This window comes from Lampetra planeri, chromosome 6 (genome assembly GCF_965212315.1).
Source record: "Lampetra planeri chromosome 6, kcLamPlan1.2.h2, whole genome shotgun sequence".
NCBI classification, from domain to species: Eukaryota; Metazoa; Chordata; class Hyperoartia; order Petromyzontiformes; family Petromyzontidae; genus Lampetra; species Lampetra planeri.
This window is the reverse complement of record NC_136112.1, coordinates 6868249-6885295: the sequence shown is the minus strand read 5'-3', so window position 1 is coordinate 6885295 and position 17047 is coordinate 6868249. Positions and strand designations below refer to the sequence as shown.

Here is a 17047-nt window from a genome sequence, read left to right as displayed (position 1 = left end):
TAAACAACTGTAATGAGAGAGCCAGCAGAGTTGAATGTGTTTTGCCGCGCACGTCGCTTTGCCAGGCGTTGTGGAAGTTTACCGCGTCGCCAAGCGGGTCGAGCTCGGCATCAAGGCGGCGGCGGTGTGCAGCGGGGAGCTGCAGGGCCTTCTCAAGGAGATCGAGCTGGTGTGGCACAACCTCATGGCTTTTCTGTCCTTGAGTACCGCCACGGTGAGTCTCCTGGTAAGCCACACAAACCCGCCCCTCATCTGCATGCGGGTATCACGCGCACACTCCTGTCCCGACGCATGCCCTGTGGACACGGTTATGCGTGCAAACAGCGGCCGGCAATTGACTGCTCGGGCGACGGTGACGTAACCACAGGACGTTGTCGCAGGCTAGATGCAAGTTGAGGCCACGTGACGTGTCGAATGCTTGCTGGCAACAGGTCAAGGGTTGACCAATGTGTTATTGGTTAACTGACTTTTGACACGTACACGCACACAAATGGGCAAGGATGAGCGTTACGCATTAGCTATGTTGGCCAGTAGCATCGGTGAGTGTGTGCTCGATCAACATCGCTCAATCTTTAAACATTTTGTAATGTCACTCATTGGGGGCAGAATATTTTTAACGAGCATACTACTCAGTAATGAAAACTCATATCCAGCAATGAATTAGATTTTATCAAGTATATCAATTGCAAACCACGCAACAGTATTATATTGTAGTATATGCTTTGTTTTTCCACTGCACACATGGGATTTGATCGTCAATAAAAAGAAGGTAAGGAATAATTATCTACCCATCGTTTTGGTCGCTCTCTAGTTTCTGCTCCTCACTCAAAGCTCCCTTATTTTCCCGATCTCACCCCACGGCCCCTTAATCTCCTCTCACCACCACCGTTACTGTTCCCTCTTCATATTACCATCATATGGTTATTACTCATTCCCCATTCATTCAATCCATTCATCATATATACTGTAATCAATTTCGTCTTCACCGAATTCACGCATCACAGATTCGCCCTGTTGCTTCCTCTCATCTATTTTCTCCACGTCATCTCCACCATGACATTCATACGTGTACCGTTCTTAATTCTCCGGAATAAAATGTTTGCGAGCCTATTGAGATGCGGCACGCAACGCACATTTGTTTGTCCAAATGAAATCGCTGCCCTGGACTTTGTGTGTGTGTGTGTCCCCGAAAACGGTGCGTGTTTCATTCTCACTCTCTCAACAGCCAGACGAAAGCGCGTTGGACTTCTCATCCTGCGTTCTGAGGGCGGGGACGAGGAATGCCAAGCAACTGGCATGTGGCGTGTGCCTGCTCAATGTAGAGGCTCGCAGCAAGGTCAGTCAGCCTTGTTTTCAATCACTTGTCTTAGGACATTATATCTTGCAGTCAATATTCCCACTGCTTTTAAATGCAGCATGACATCGCTCCTGTCAACTTGACCCCACGTACTTGTCAAGTTTCTGCACATAGCGTGGGCCTGTTTTATTTTCTTGCATTTTCCTTACGAGTGAGAATTTATGGCCGATGAGATGGTTGCATTTATTATATTCCTATCAACGTTTCTGCTGATGAACCTTCACATTTGTTAGAAAAACGTATGAATTGAGAGTTATTCACGTCCTCATATATGTCTGTATACAATATTGCTATTAATTAAATTAAATAAAAAGTGGTGTTGGTGATAATGCCAGGTGTGCAGATGACGCTCTATCTTGATTTTTGTATTTAACAAACAGGCATTTGATGCCGAGTTGGACAGCTACAAGCTGGTGTACGGGGGCCACCAGTACCACGCCAGCTGCGCCAACTTCTGGATCAACTGCGTGGAGCCCAAACCACCCGGACTGAGCCTTCCCGAGTTGCTGTGACAGCAGCAGCGGCGGCGGCCGCCTTCGGTCAAAACGGCAGCTGTGCAGGCGCTGCTGGTGCCCTGCAAGGTCTTGTTACGAAGGTCACTTGTACGTCCGTGCGATTGGTGCAATAGCAATAATTGGGAATAGAGCACATAACTGTGTATACGCGCACACACACAGATACTAATCGGTATGAAATGCTGTTTTCACGCATTTTAAACGGCGTTATACAAAACGTAAAAATGTATGATATATAGCAGTGTGCAAGCACACGATAAGTAATCTGCTGTGTTTGCACCCAGCGACGAGTACACAGAAACAAACACAGATGTTCATAAGTATCGTGTTCCCCACTGAAATGCAGGAATTGTTTTTGATCTTTTGCATTTTATTCCCGTCGCTGGCAATCTCTGCTTAAATTGCGATGTATTTGTGTTTGGTTTTTTTGGTCATGGCAAAATTGTTGGTTTTGCTTATTATGGTTATCCCAATCATGAGGTTGTGCTTTTTCTCCAGCCATGTGTGCACTATTGAAGGTACAATGTAAAATATGCCTTCTCTCTGACTGAATATGGAGTGTTACGCGTCATTGTTCTTAATATTTGCCATCAAAGATATTTTTAGACATTTCACAAGAGCATTGTATCGTGTGCTACATCAATGATACTGTCCACATTTTTTTAAGGATCAAACTAGCCTTTACAGACAATCGTTGGCTTTAAGTAGCTACGCTGGATGAATGTTTTGAGAGAAAAAACATTCAGGAAAGCCAAATTAACGATATAAAAAAAATGAATTGCACCCATCTTGGTTCACTGTGCGTATTTGTATATCTGTAAAATTATAATATACTTGCATTATTTTTCTGAGAATTTAGTCCAGTAGTGTGTATTCTGACGTCTGATGTATTGTGTTTCTCGATATTTTAAGCTTTATATTTTGGCCTCATTAAATATAGACCAAATTTTATCGACACTGCGCACCACACCGCATTATCAGTTGCATCTTTATAAGAGCGACCATATTTATGTAAATATTGGTATGTTATAAATAGTTATGCATTAACATCAGCACATTGCGGCAGTAAGGTTGGTTGATATGTTTATTTGTAAGGTGTGTGCTTACTTGAACGTGTATGTATAGTCCTTGACTGCCGTATATTACGGTTTTCATTTTATGACATTCCGTGAATCGTACTGTGATGCGTTTTCATCTCTCTAAAATAATTTGTTTTGGTCCACAGCTGTGAATGTGTTACCTCTGCTTTAGGAATCTTCAAATAAATGGGTGTTTGATGGTATGATTTGCAATAGTATTTTCTTTCCTGCATAAATGCCATGTGCGTTCTTGTACCTCGGTGTAGGCTGCTTTCAAATACTTTTAACATTGACTTGTTTCCTGCAGACAAGGCTGTACTTCTCTCGAGTATTAGTTACTGTAAATTCAACCACGTACCCACGTGGAGTGTGCACTTAATCAAATGCACATCAACACCATGCAAGAACCTTGCTTCCATTCCTGTGTGTTCACGTGCGCTTGAACGTTGAACATTTTAAACACTGGTGTTACCGTGTACTGTATTGTGATAATTTAAAATAGTTTTTCAACTCGTCTCACGTGTGTGCAAATCGGGTTATACAATGGCATGCATGTGTCCATCTCTGGGACCTCCGGTTTTCCCCTCCACATTTAGAAACATGCTTTTAGAGTATTTGGCTGCTATAAATTTCCACATAACCCACTTCGTAGAGCTATAATTTGTGGCCAGGTCACTTCTGAAAATTAGCTATATAGTTCAATGGGCCTTACCTTGTAAAATAAAAAAACATGTTGAATTGTATAGTTTAAAGTGCTTAAACCACACTTTACCCCACCAAATGCGACCGTCAAATTGACTAAACTGGCGCACCCATTTTTTACTGCTGTGTGGACAGAGGCGAGGGGGGTTTAACAAACTTGCCCATTGTTTCAGCCGTCACCCTGGTATATCGAATCAAAGACTAGCGACCTCTGGAGTGCAAGTCCAGTTGCATTCACCATGACACCATCCGCACAGGAATGAACACGCTCGCAAGTAAATGATGGCGCACATCCATTAAGGTCGCATATACCGTTGATGAGAACAAATGCAATAAAACATTAATGGGTTGAATGCCTTGATACTAGAATATTATTGCAATGTCACCTTTCACTCGATGGTAATGCATTATTAATCCGTGGGTGTTGGCTTACAAGGCCACCTAATGGCGAATGAATGTGGATACCAAACAAACCTCTGCTTTGTATTGCGAAACAAGCTTGCATTTAGTCCAATGATGGTATCTGCATTGTTAGGAGATTATGCTGTACCGAGACATGTACACACAAACAAGTAAGCACATGGGCGTAATTACACATTTGTCCACAAACTTAATACTAGTAATTGGTAAGCTGTTGTAAGTTACAAAGGATTTGCTTTGGGGGTTTGGAGTTTCTGTGAACAGCGGTGTTCTGCAAGCGACAGACGGATGTAATATATCCCAGGGAGAGCAATAAGCAGGCGACGAGCTTCCTTGATTGAATTGGTCATGAGATATATAGTACTATGCGGAATTGTTTGCTCTTATGTTGAAAGTACCAGTTGTACTAAGGATATACAAGAGGAACTGTCGGCATGCTTTGTTTTCTATTGGCTTCAGTGTCAGTCCAGAGTGGACATCTGTATATATGTTTGTAAATACTTGATACGGTACTTAAAACTATTTAGAATCTTAATTTGTCCAGAGTAAAAAAAATACATACCGAGGCGCTGTAATTTTTCTTTAAATCAAATGTGTAAATGTGTTTCCTCCAGCCCTTCTCGATCATTAGAGGTTTTATAATTAATTCGATTACAAGTGTTGTATCATAACCAAATGTTGGCACAATGGAAAACCTTTTGAACATGCGTGATGTGAACAATACCCTGCCACACAACACGTGCATGGGTAAGCAAACTATCTTACTGGTAGGAACTACGTGGTTCCACCAGCCAACAGGGGATTATTGTGTCCGTCCGTCGTGCATCCAAAAATGGGAGGGGTGGGGCTGGGTAGGGAGGGGAGGGGGGGAGGGAGGGGCTGGGTGGGAGGCGTGGGGCTGGCTGGGGAGGGGCTGGTCACCCCGTGGTGCCCTTATAAAACTCAACGTTTAACCTACTCACGCCGGCTTGTGCCCGCTCTCACAGTCGGGCATATTTGCGGAATACACCACGCCGCCGTTGACCCTGGCCATTGACCGAGCAACCCAACGTTCCTACCAGCTCCCTCCGCAGGAATGTGTTTGTCTGCTCCGATTTGTTAATCCTTGTCATGGGCCCACGCAAACGTCAACCCCCCACGCGTTTTGTAAATGAGCAAGCCATCTGTTGAATAGCATCACACTGTCACAGCTGCATTCAACTCATTGCAATATTGACATTCATGTGGCGACAAGCCTTCGCAAGTCACTGTTGCCTATGTGTACAAATCTAATGTTCGGCCGAGAATTTGACATTTGCTACCGAGAAGCTGAATGACTGCACTTTAGAATTGTCTCGACTTACATCCAGTGGGCAGTAATCGGCGCTTAATTTCAGCCGAACCTTTCCGCTGAGTCAGTGATCCGGGAAATAATTAGGCACCCGGCACACCACATCCAGTATATATCAATATTGGTCATCATGGATGGAACAAATGGGTATACACTACTCAAAGGTTTTTGGGTTAGATCGCGTAAGTATACATGTGTCGTAACCCTCCACCACCCAACAGCCAATTGGTCAGGGATTTGTCACGTCAACAAAACGCCAGTTAGTGACTACTTCAGCCCACCGGTGTGTTGGAGAGTAAATCCACAACATTTACAATTTGAATAGTACGACGTTTCGCTGGTAATTACATCCAGCATCATCAGGCAATTTGCGAGAATCGTGAAGCAATCCACCTGCTTCTGGTCTTAAATAGAGCAGCAGCAGGACGACGGTCATCACTGAACCCAATCAGGTGCAGAGATCCGTTGGCGGGGGAGGGGTATTGTCATTATATAATCGATTAGTCATCAGTTCATTAGTGTGTATCTCCTCTATACAAAATTGTAAGATGTATTAATAATATAAAGCCCAACTTTATCTGTGATGAACGCTTGAGAGAGAGTGAACGAGGCGATGTGGTTTTGATTCACAGAATCCATTCCCAGAATCGACTTGGCCACCACCGGACACGACTTTACCATTTGTTTTTCGACGACGACAATTTCCCATTATCCCCGCATATGCCACTATCACAATCAACAAGTCGCAGGGACAGACGTTCGATTACGTTGGCATAGATCTGCAGACGACGGTCTTTTCGCACGGCCAGCAGCTCTGTCGCCTTATCTCGATCCCGCAATCCCAACCAGGTGAAAGTCCGCATCGAACCGAACCTCCAGCAAGGCCATCTTACTTAACGACGAGAGACAATTCACACGAAATGTCATTTTCAATGAAGTCTTCCAGATGTAAAATGATATAAGCTTTTAATGAAGAAATAACATTCTCGAATTCAAAACATTAAATTCAAAGATGTTTCATTTCAAAACTTCAAAACGGAGCATCGGGTGCTTGCGTGAATGCGTCGTTCATGTGCAAATGTTGTGACTTTCCTGGCCGAAGGCCGTAAATGGGTTTGAGGGGCACCACAGGCACCCCCAAACAACCTAGTTACTTAATAATACGCTTCCAGGGTATACAGTACGTTTAAATTGCCTACTACAATCTACCAGCAACCCATAATATATTCTGAAAAATGTAGCTCTGGCAGCAACCAACTAATAACAAACCAAATGGCAAATAATCGTTATTAGTGTAATGTAACTAATGGGTTGGTATACGTTTAAACTACGGTACATACATTTTTCCAAATCCAGAAAGCCATGGAAGCTAATGTGAGTTACATGCATACAATTGAACAATGATGTGCCAAGGACATCCAAACGATCACATTGATCAATGCCGGCCGTGAGATTAACGGCCTCACCTTGTACTGCCAGCAAAACATGCTAACTGATGCGAACACTAGTAAATTGGGGTTGAACATTTTCAAAGATGTGTTGCTCTAAAAAAAAAGAAGAAAAAATCTATATTTTGTTGAGATTTTCAAAGTAAAATATCAATGTGCGGGATGCCACAATTATATGGACCACAGCGAATTATTTCGGGACAAAAGTTGCATTGCAATGTCAAATGCGGCTTAAGAGTCGTGCACGCCTATGAGCTTATACGTTAACGTGGGACGTGGGGTTGACGGATCACGCAGAGATGGAACCAACAACGTGTGTGGCTGCAGAGCAACGAATAGGCCACAGGTGGTGGAGTGGGGTCGGGTGGCTGGCCCTTAACTGTTCATGAGTTTGAATCTCTCCTGCGTCGGTACATGAATGACACGGGTGTTCTTCATCAACAGCCACGCTCAATCCATCGCCAATGCATCGCCATCTCCCACGGTTCTGCCATGCGACAATCTATATACCCGCCACGTGTACACGAGCTGGATTCCATCGCTCCATCTCCGCGATTCACACGTGCTCACGGACGCGTTCATTGTTGACGCATCATCACCATCATCATTGCTATTGTTGTTACTCGTGACAACGCAATCGCGCTCGCCGTCGGGAGGCAAAATGAATTTGCGCGAGCCGTGGCGTGATCTGTGCTGCAGTGCGGCGTGTAGACGTGATTGCCATGTGAATGCGGGCGATGGGAATGCAGGGAACGATGGGTGGATGAAACGCGTCCGAGAAAACGTGCCACCGAGGGAGATAAAGCGATGGAACGAGCTCGTGTCCAGCTGCTTCTCGGTGGATTGTTGCATCGCAAAAACCCGTGACGGGTGGCGACGGCTTGGGGGGGGGGAGGATGATGATGGCTGATAATGATGACTGATGAATGTATGTGGATCCAACCTTGCTGGGCTCAGCGGCAGTCACGCGGCCTCGTGTGCACTCAGCTGTGCGAGTTGTGAGCTCTGTGCAATGGTCAACAAACAGTCAAACACCGTATATTATCGGGAGACAAAGGCAACCGGGCATGGTGCTGGCAAACCCTCGTGTGCCGTGCCGCTAACAGAACGTGCCCCAACAGTCTGTTCAAATTTCACGGGGGACCTTTGTCTTTGTAACTCCGAGATTAAGTGCCCGTGGCTGAGCGGTGCCCCTCGAGACCCCAACATCTCCCCCCTCCCACCCCGGATTGTGCCCCTCTCCTGTGCCCCCCCCCCCCACCTAGTCACCCCCCCCACGCACCCATTTCTTGACCCCCCCCCATCCTCTAATCGCCCCCCACCCCATCACCCCCCCCGCCCACGTTGCTATTTACAACTGTGCATCGTGATCATAATAATCAATATTTATCGATTGATTACTTCATTCATTGTTGTTACTCCCTCCGAATTGGAGTGGCTATACAAGTCTAGCAGCTGGAGTCTGGTATTAAACTAAACTATGTTTTATTTGTATCATACCGAGTAAAGCCCCACTGAGCTGTGTAAGTTTACATTTTTTTCCACAAGGGGAGCTGGACACAACTGATAGCTCAACGAAGTGGCTTATCGCGTGGAAATATAAAACGGCCAAATACTAAATGTGGAGGCAAAAAAAATCCACACGACCACGAGGAGAGAGACACGCGAACTCCAAATAAACAGGCAGCAGGCGTCAGGGTTGGGATCTAACCCACGACCTCCTTCATACCAGGCGAGGGAGGTAACATCTCCTAGCCACCGTGGCGTATTAAATGCGACCACGGCTGGGGTACACCCTTGCTTGATAGTGGGTCAATTAATCCACCCTATTGTCACAATTATATATTTTTTTTAAATTGTTACCATTGCCCCCGTAGGCACTCACACCTGTACGTTGAATAACAACGTATTCCGTAAAGTAAGAAGTTAATTAAAAAAATACAAAATCATTTCCTCTGAGTGGCAGTAATTAAACCCTGCTACATTTAATTATCCTGTTAATTGATGTATATACGTTCACTTCACTGATGAAGCAGCGGCAACTGGATCACATAATAAGGTAGCCTGCAGGACACGGCAGGTAAATTACATCGCAATGCCGTCTAAAGTGAATCCAATTACTATAATTACGTTTAGTAATCTAATAAGCATACCATAATATTCAGTAATCATACTCGTACGTCCGTCATGTTCAGTAGTACTCAATCCACGGATTATATAACGCACTCTCCGTATTCTAAAACAAAAGTTGGGTAGGGTGGAGGGGGCTGCGTCTTATAATGCGGTAGTTATGTGTGTGTGTGTGTGACTGCTGCGATATGAACCTGACGACCCGGGTTCGACTCCCGCTCACAGCCAACGCCAGTGACGATTATCTGAACCGGCCCTGGGCCTCCCCTAGGTCGACTCGGCCTCAAACTGAATACCTGGGGGTGTACATCGTCAGCATTGGGGAGACAAAGGCGGCCGGGCGTGGTTGCTGGCCATCACCCCCCTCGTGTACCATGCCGGCCTTCTTAGGTGCTCGCTAGCAGCACTTTACCCACAACAGCCTGTCCAGGCCAGGGCCGGATTAAGAGTTTGTAGGTCCCTGGGCTCCAGGCACTGTGAGGCCCCCAGTAATATTTTCAAAAGGAAAACAAAGTTAAAGAAAAATTTAATGTATTTTTACAAGGCTAGCAACAAATAAAATTCAGCGTTCACAAATGAACTAACTTTTCACTTAATCTCTGGAAGCCCTCCAGCTGACAAAGGACCCTGGGCTACAGCTCCTAAAGCCCCCACGCCTTAATCCAGCCCTGGTCCAGGCGACACAGTAATATATGTATGGTTGGACTTCTTACACATAGTACGTAGCCAACCGTGATAACACTGGTCAACAAAAAAAACATTTCTTTCTGGCCTGGACTTTTGCAGCTGTTTTAAACTAATTTCAGTGTGCTGATTCCAAATCTGATCTCAGATTTGCTATCGGCATACCCCATTTTCATTTATTTTACCCGAAATTAACTCTGTCACTTATGATTGCAAGTTGTTGCGAGTCAGTGACTGCTTTAGTGTTAAAATATGGTGCTGTATTTATAGGATAGTGTGTTTATAATATCATTTAATGTAGATATCCACATTTATTTAATATTTTTTCTTCTGCAGTTTTTATTGAAAATGCAATATTTGATATCTCAAAAACCTGATGTGATAGACAAAAACTGATGCCAGATTTGGAATCAGGTGCAAATGCAGCCTTATTTCGAGATCGTGGGTGTACGCGTGGGTCCTGGACAATGAAGGCAGCGCTGATTCATGTTATGTAAATTGTGACAGGTGACTCGATTTAATCAGTGCTCCCTTGGGCCACTGCACGTGAAACGCGTTTCACAACAATCAGGCGCGGGCAGCGCGTAACGACGTTCCCTAATGTGTATTTAAATCGAAAATTGGTGAACTTGGCGAGACTGGAGTTTGGGAACGCCTGGGCAACGAGTCAGCGAGGAGAAAATGTTAATTTTATTTGTTGTTAGCCTTGTAAAAAATACATTTTATTTTTATTTAACTTTGTGTTACTTTTGAAAATATTAACGGGGGCCTCACAGTGCCTGGAACCCAGGGACCTACAAACTCTTAATCCGGCCCTGGCCTGAAGAGGCTGTTGTGGGTAAAGTGCTGCTAGCGAGTACCTAAAAAGGCCGGGATGCTACACGAGGGGGATGATGGCCAGCAACCACGCCCGGCCGCCTTTGTCTCCCCAATGCTGACGATGTACACCCCGCGCCAGGTATTCAGTTTGAGGCCGAGTCGCGCTATGGGGAGGAACTGGACTGGTTGAGATAATCGTCACTGGCGTTGGCCGTGACCGGGAATCGACATCGCGTGGTTCGTATCGTAAATGCGCGAACCACTGCGCCACCGCTCCCCACGCGCTCAAACCGATGTATTGATACGTCACTATGTAACACGAGTTTTGTTCCTGGGTAGTGTTATTTTCTAATTGCTCATGCCTCAAAAGTATAGAAAATGGCTATGATTCCCCACAAACTTTGTTTTTGTGACCAGGACTTTATGTGAAGGAATGACACAAATGCACACCGCGTTTTCTCATTGAAAATAGGTAAATTTCAAAATATCACTGTCCTGGTCACAAAAGGAAAGTTCGTGGGCAATAATAGCCATTTCTGTACTTTTGAGGCATATGTAATTAGAAAATAACACTTACTACCCAGGAACAATTTTTTTTTAATTACACAGTGTTATTAATGGAGTGCATTATTAACTGTGCTTTTATGTCCTGGTCATAAAAGCAACGTTTGTGGGGAATAATAGCCATTTTCTGTACTTTTGAGGCATATGCAATTATAAAATAACACTTACTACCCAGGAACAAAAAATCTATTTTTTGTTACACAGTGTACTCATCGGCTCTCGTGCATCACGTGGCGTGTTTACCAATAACCGTGACGATAAAGTAGTAGGTTTTTACCCTTTTAAACTGGTACAAAACTGACACCTTTATTCAAGGCATCATGTTTGCAATAACCACAACACAAGTAGTCAAAAAAGCAAACAAAAAGAAGCAACTCTGATAATGATAATAATATGCACTGTCCTTGAAGTTGATTGGTCCACACCCGAGACGGCTTTCTTTAGAGCCTAGTCCCCATTGGTGTTGGACCAGATGACACCAGAAGGCGTACAACTCAAACACAGTGCAATATCAGAGTATTGAGAGCTCGGGGTAAGCATTTACACTATGAGATCTCATAGTGTAAACCATGACGATGTTTCGTTTGTTACTTGGGAACGGAGATCTGTTGCTGTGTACTGTACCGTATGTTGAGCTTCTTTCGCACCATACGTAGCCAACCGTGCTGTTGACTTTGGGAGAACGCGGGCAGTGGAGTTCGTGAAGCCCTCCTGTCGTTTCCCATCGTAATCCCCGGGGGTATGGTGATGGCGATATTGTTGGTGGTGAGTGTTATTATGGTACAATATAGGGCCAGTCATGGTGGAGGGTGGGGGGGGGGGGGTGTTTGACCATACTTCACCAAAGTAAGGCATAATCCCATATATATATACTAGCAGTAGTACCCGGCGTTGCCCGGGTGAAACATATATTTCTTAATAACCTTAAATACATACTCACCACTCACCCTCACCATTCACCCTCACCACTCTCCCTCACCACTCTCCCTCACCACTCTCCCTCACCACTCTCCCTCACCACTCTCCCTCACCACTCTCCCTCACCACTCATCCTCACCAATCACACCCTCACCAATCACCACTGACCACTCACCCTCAACACTCACCATTCACCCTCACCACTCTCCCTCACCACTCTCCCTCACCACTCTCCCTCACCACTCTCCCTCACCACTCTCCCTCACCACTCTCCCTCACCACTCTCCCTCACCACTCATCCTCACCAATCACACCCTCACCACTCACCCTCACCACTCACCCTCACCACTCACCCTCACCACTCACCCTCACCACTCAACCTCCCCTCACCACTCACTAATCACCACTCACAATCGCCACTCACAACCGCCCTCACCATTATATTTTTGCCCCAGTCAACGCCGGATATTTCCCATTCGTAGCAGTTTATATCAACTCTATAACCAACTTATATTAAACAGGAAGCGCGATCCTAAAGTAATTTACAACCTTCGATTAGTCCTTTTTGCGATTCAAATAATCGATTCCTGGCATGTTGGGGGTTTACATTTTGAATGATAGAGTTTCATTTTCATTGTTATTTTTTTTTTCAGGAGTTTTTAATTACATTTTTGCCCCGGTCAATGCCGGATATTTCCCGTTCGTAGCAGTTTATATCGACTTTAACCAACTTATAGTAAACGGGAATCGTCCGAATCTAAAGGAATCTACAACCTTCGATTCCTTTGCGCGATTCAGAGAATCGATTCTTGGCGCGTCGGGTTTAAAAGTAATTACACAGTTGTTTTTTCATTGGTATGTAATGTTTGAAAGTTTTCATAAGATTTTAAATGTATTTTCCCCCCGGGCAACGCTGGGTATATCGAGTTTATACCACAAAGTCGTCGCTTGACACGGGTGGGGTGTCGAGGCCTAGTACCGTGCAGAGCCTCCGGCCTCGCCTAGATTGCCCACCCGGCTGAGGCTGGGTACCGGGGCCGTTACCCCCCCCCCCGCGCTACAATAATACTGTGTAATCGCTATAATTTTATTATCTACCGACCCTATAATAGTAATTGCACACATTGTGGTGGGGGGGGGAGTGAAGAGGACGTGAAACTTTGATGAATTTACCTCAGAGTCGCGTGGTGGGTGTCGAGGCCTAGTACCGTGCAGAGCCTCCGGCCTCGCCTAAATAGCCCACCCGGCTGAGGCTGGGTACGGGTGCCGTTCCCCCCTCCCCCCCGCGCTACAATAATAGTGTGTAATCGCTATAATTTTATTATCTACCGACCCTATAATAGTAATTGCACACATTGGGGTGGGAGGGGAGTGAAGAGGACGTGAAACTTTGATGAATTTACCTCAGAGTCGCGTGTTAATGCGTGCGCACATTTTTAACGGGAATTAAAAATGTCGTCCACCCGGCAGCGAATGCGTCGCTACCCGTTGCCAGGGGCAACCGCCGTCCAATGAAACTGCGTATGGTCCGGCGACACACAGACACACACACAGACAGACGGACAGATTTGCGATTTTTTTTATATAAAGATGGAACGTTGATTCAACGTTGTTCCAACGAATCCAATCCACATGTCAACGTTGAGCCCAGCATTGCTTGCCTACTGTGATGGAGTTGTCAGTAATTATAACCGCGCTTTGGTGTGATTTAAGGTAAAATGTTAATTCGCTCATTAATTACGTATCATACGGTGCGATTCCAATGTAATCACTGCGCTTCTCATCCCGCACCTCCACGATTGGCGCTGTTGGCCACGTGCGGTGCGAAAGAAGTTCAACAAACGTGGTGCATACGTCAGTTTAACGCGTAGGCTTTCGCGACCAATATCCATAATACAGGTGGTTTTTTTGGGGTTAGATCGCGTAAATATATAAATGTGTCGTTAAACCCGCCACCACCCGACACAGCCAACTAGTAAGGCTTGTCACGTAAACAGAACGTGACAATTCGTCACCAGTACAGCACACCAGTGTGTTGGAGAGCCAAGCCACAACATTTACAATCTGAGTACGACGTTTCGCCAGTAATTACAACTAGCTTCATCAGGCGACAGCCATATTTGTGGAGAAATCCTCCTTTCTTCAAAAGAATACAGATTTAATCATTTAACGTTGTATTTGAGATATGGTGGTGGTGGTGGTTGGGGTGGTGATGTACAGAGTGTGGGGAGCGGTAGTGTAGCGGTTAGCGCGCTGCGCTACGCTACGAACCTGGCGACCTGGGTTCGATTCCCGCTCACGGCCAACACCCGGTGACATTTATTTGAACCGGTCCCGGGCCCCCCCTAGGTCGACTCAGCCTCGTGTGCCATGCCGTTCTTCATAGATACTCGCTAATAGCACTTGCCCCTACAGCCTCTATAGGCTATACGGGGCATCTTTGTCTTTGATGTACAGAGTGGTGCAATTGTCTTCTCACCCCCAATTAATTGCCCCTAAAATATATTTTTTTAATTTATGTTTCAAATAAACCTTACTTTAAAAAATGATTAAGTTTTACAGCATTAAATGGGAGTCGCAAGACATCTGGACCATCTTGTACAATACAGTACTGTGTAAAATAACTGATTTCTCTTTTAAGGAAGTGATCACTGATATCGTATCAATCTGTATCTTGCCTTTGTCGAGGCGCCTCCTTATCAGGCGCTTTTATTAATACGACCTCGTCTTTTGTAGCCGTCAGCGTCAACATCTTTATACTTCCACCCGTGTCCCAAAAAAGCCCCTTTTTTCAACGGTTTTACTGAACTTGACTCCTCTGTTAGTCTGGGTCAAATCTTGTCATCAAAATCTCGTCCACTTCCCTTTGTCCAATCAATTCCACATTTTGCACACTTACTCAGATCCGGTGACAAATCATGTCTGTATTAAAAAAAATCGGCATCAATTAATCAATTAATTCGCTACTTTAAAGCAATTAACATTTTGTATGGACGCCTTATTATTTATATATATTTGTGTGTAGGTCAAAAACACTCTGGTCCCTAAACTCTCGAATCGCCTCGCCCAAGAAGCAGGCGCCACGTGTCTCAGACGCGCTTGCTCTGTGTGAACGAGTTCCAGGCACCATCCACGTTAAACGAAGTTGTGAATAACAAGCGTTGTTTAAAAGAAAAAAACTTTTTTTAAGGAGTTTATTTCTAACGAGACGTTTTCTCTCAGCCACACTTTGTCCAACCACCACATTTGCAAGACAACCAATCTTGTCTTATTTTTTGGTTCTTTCGGTAGAGTCACGTTGATAGAAAAATAAAATATATAAATAATAATGTAGTCTGGTTCTTAGTTGGAGTGAGTGTACTGGCAGTTTATAATGTAGACTGTAGCCTGAAAAATAAATTATGATTTTTTTTCAGGCACTTTGCATATGAGAATAATGTAATTTTTCAGGCTACAGGCTACATTATAGACTGTCAGTACACTCACCCAGCTTAATAGCCATTGCTACAGTCTACATTATAGACTGCCAGTACACTCATTCCGATTAAGAACCAGGCTACAGTATTTCTTTTATTCACTTTATTTTTTATTATTTTTCTATCTACGTGACTTTACCGAAAGAACCAAAGAATATGAATTCCTGCAGTCACGAAAGTTTTAAGTCACAAGTTTGTTTTCCTTTTTTCCAAGCATCAAGACCGTCCATGGGGGGGGCGGCCGTGCCCAGCGCTGCTCGGCTTTGAAACTTCATCAAATTATCTTCTTGGTTCTTTCGGTAAAGTCACGTAGAATGGAAATAATAAAATAATAAAAAAATTTTACTTAATAAAATACGTGACTTTACCGAAAGAACCAAGAAGATGAATCCCTGCAGTCACGAAAGCTTTAAATCGAAATTCATCAAATTAATTATCCATTACCCCCCCCCCCCCCCCAAGTTCCTCCCATGCTAAGCTTGCTCTCGGCTCAAGAAACGCGTGTGTAACCGCTATGCCACGATCATTGCACGCTCTCTGTTGCTGACCGCCGCTCTGGTTGGAGGGCTTTGGGGGCCGACGTTTTGAAAACTTTCACGAAAAGCAATTCTGCCGTTTTCCGCCGTAGCCTCGCATCCGTGTGTGATATACGTACAAGAGACGTGTTTGTGGGGGGCGGGGGGTGCTTTATTTATTGCTCATATCGATTGTTCAATGAAGCAGGGATAACCTTAAAATGCGTATTATAAATAAATTCGGCTAATTTGGCTGTGACACCCAAGTACACTACTGCTAAGTGTCCTGTATGCTGATTGTACAATCGGCACCCATGTCATGAGATTGAAGCCACTTGGATCTCGTGCGGAGTAGAGAATGGACCACGAAAGCGGATATCACAAAGTTCCCTCTGAAATCCCTTTCACCCACTGTGCATATGACAGTAATGTTTGTCGCAAGACCGTCGGGATCAATAATCGACATTCTCGACAAGAAGTCGGCCAAATTAAGTGCGAAAATAAAATTCAATACGTTGTGCAAAAAAAGTCATCAGCTCGGCACGCTGACCATCTTCGATGTCTGAGCAACTCCACTGCGTTTTGTTTTTACTCGAATAATAATTGCAGCAGCATTCTGTTATGGGTAGTCTCAGGGAAATATGCAACATTGAAGGGGTGTTTTATGTACCTTGGCTGATTTGGGGTTGTGGATCATTGACTAAAAAAAAGAGTAAAATTCATGCCCCCTTAGAGTTTCTGAGATCTTTGAGCATCATGCTTATCAGTTCGTGACTCGGTGTTGATTAAAAATGCAATTTCAAACGTTGAGATCCACTCCACCAATGTTTAAACACTCAACTTATCACAAAGGATTGTTTCAATATATGTACTGTATATTATCTTGGAATAATTTAGCAAAAAAATCAAAGTAACGATACTTCAAATCTAAATATTGTACCTGTACTGTATTGTTGTTTCTAATACTGTTATAATAATTGATAAAGTGTCATTATTTTATTCTTGAATAACACTCAGTAATCCGTATATGCTTTACAATGAAGCATTTATTTGTAGGTTGTAAGTTATTCCGTAAAAGTGTGTCGTTACA

General features: G+C 44.3%; 1 protein-coding gene across 8 annotated transcripts in view; it reads left to right on the top strand.

The window, feature by feature from the left end:
- Window positions 1-3154, top strand: part of SYNRG (synergin gamma) — a 28746-nt gene extending 25592 nt beyond the window's left edge. For 7 of the 8 annotated variants that reach the window (XM_078595398.1, XM_078595395.1, XM_078595403.1 and 4 more), the window contains 3 exons: window positions 66-226; window positions 1226-1336; window positions 1738-3154. In XM_078595398.1, coding sequence (XP_078451524.1) covers window positions 66-226; window positions 1226-1336; window positions 1738-1869 — 404 coding nt within the window. In that variant the 3' untranslated portion in view covers window positions 1870-3154. The remainder of the gene's footprint in view (window positions 1-65; window positions 227-1225; window positions 1337-1737) is intronic. The other variant, XM_078595399.1, reaches the window with a different exon arrangement.
- The last annotated feature ends 13893 nt before the right edge of the window (window positions 3155-17047 follow it).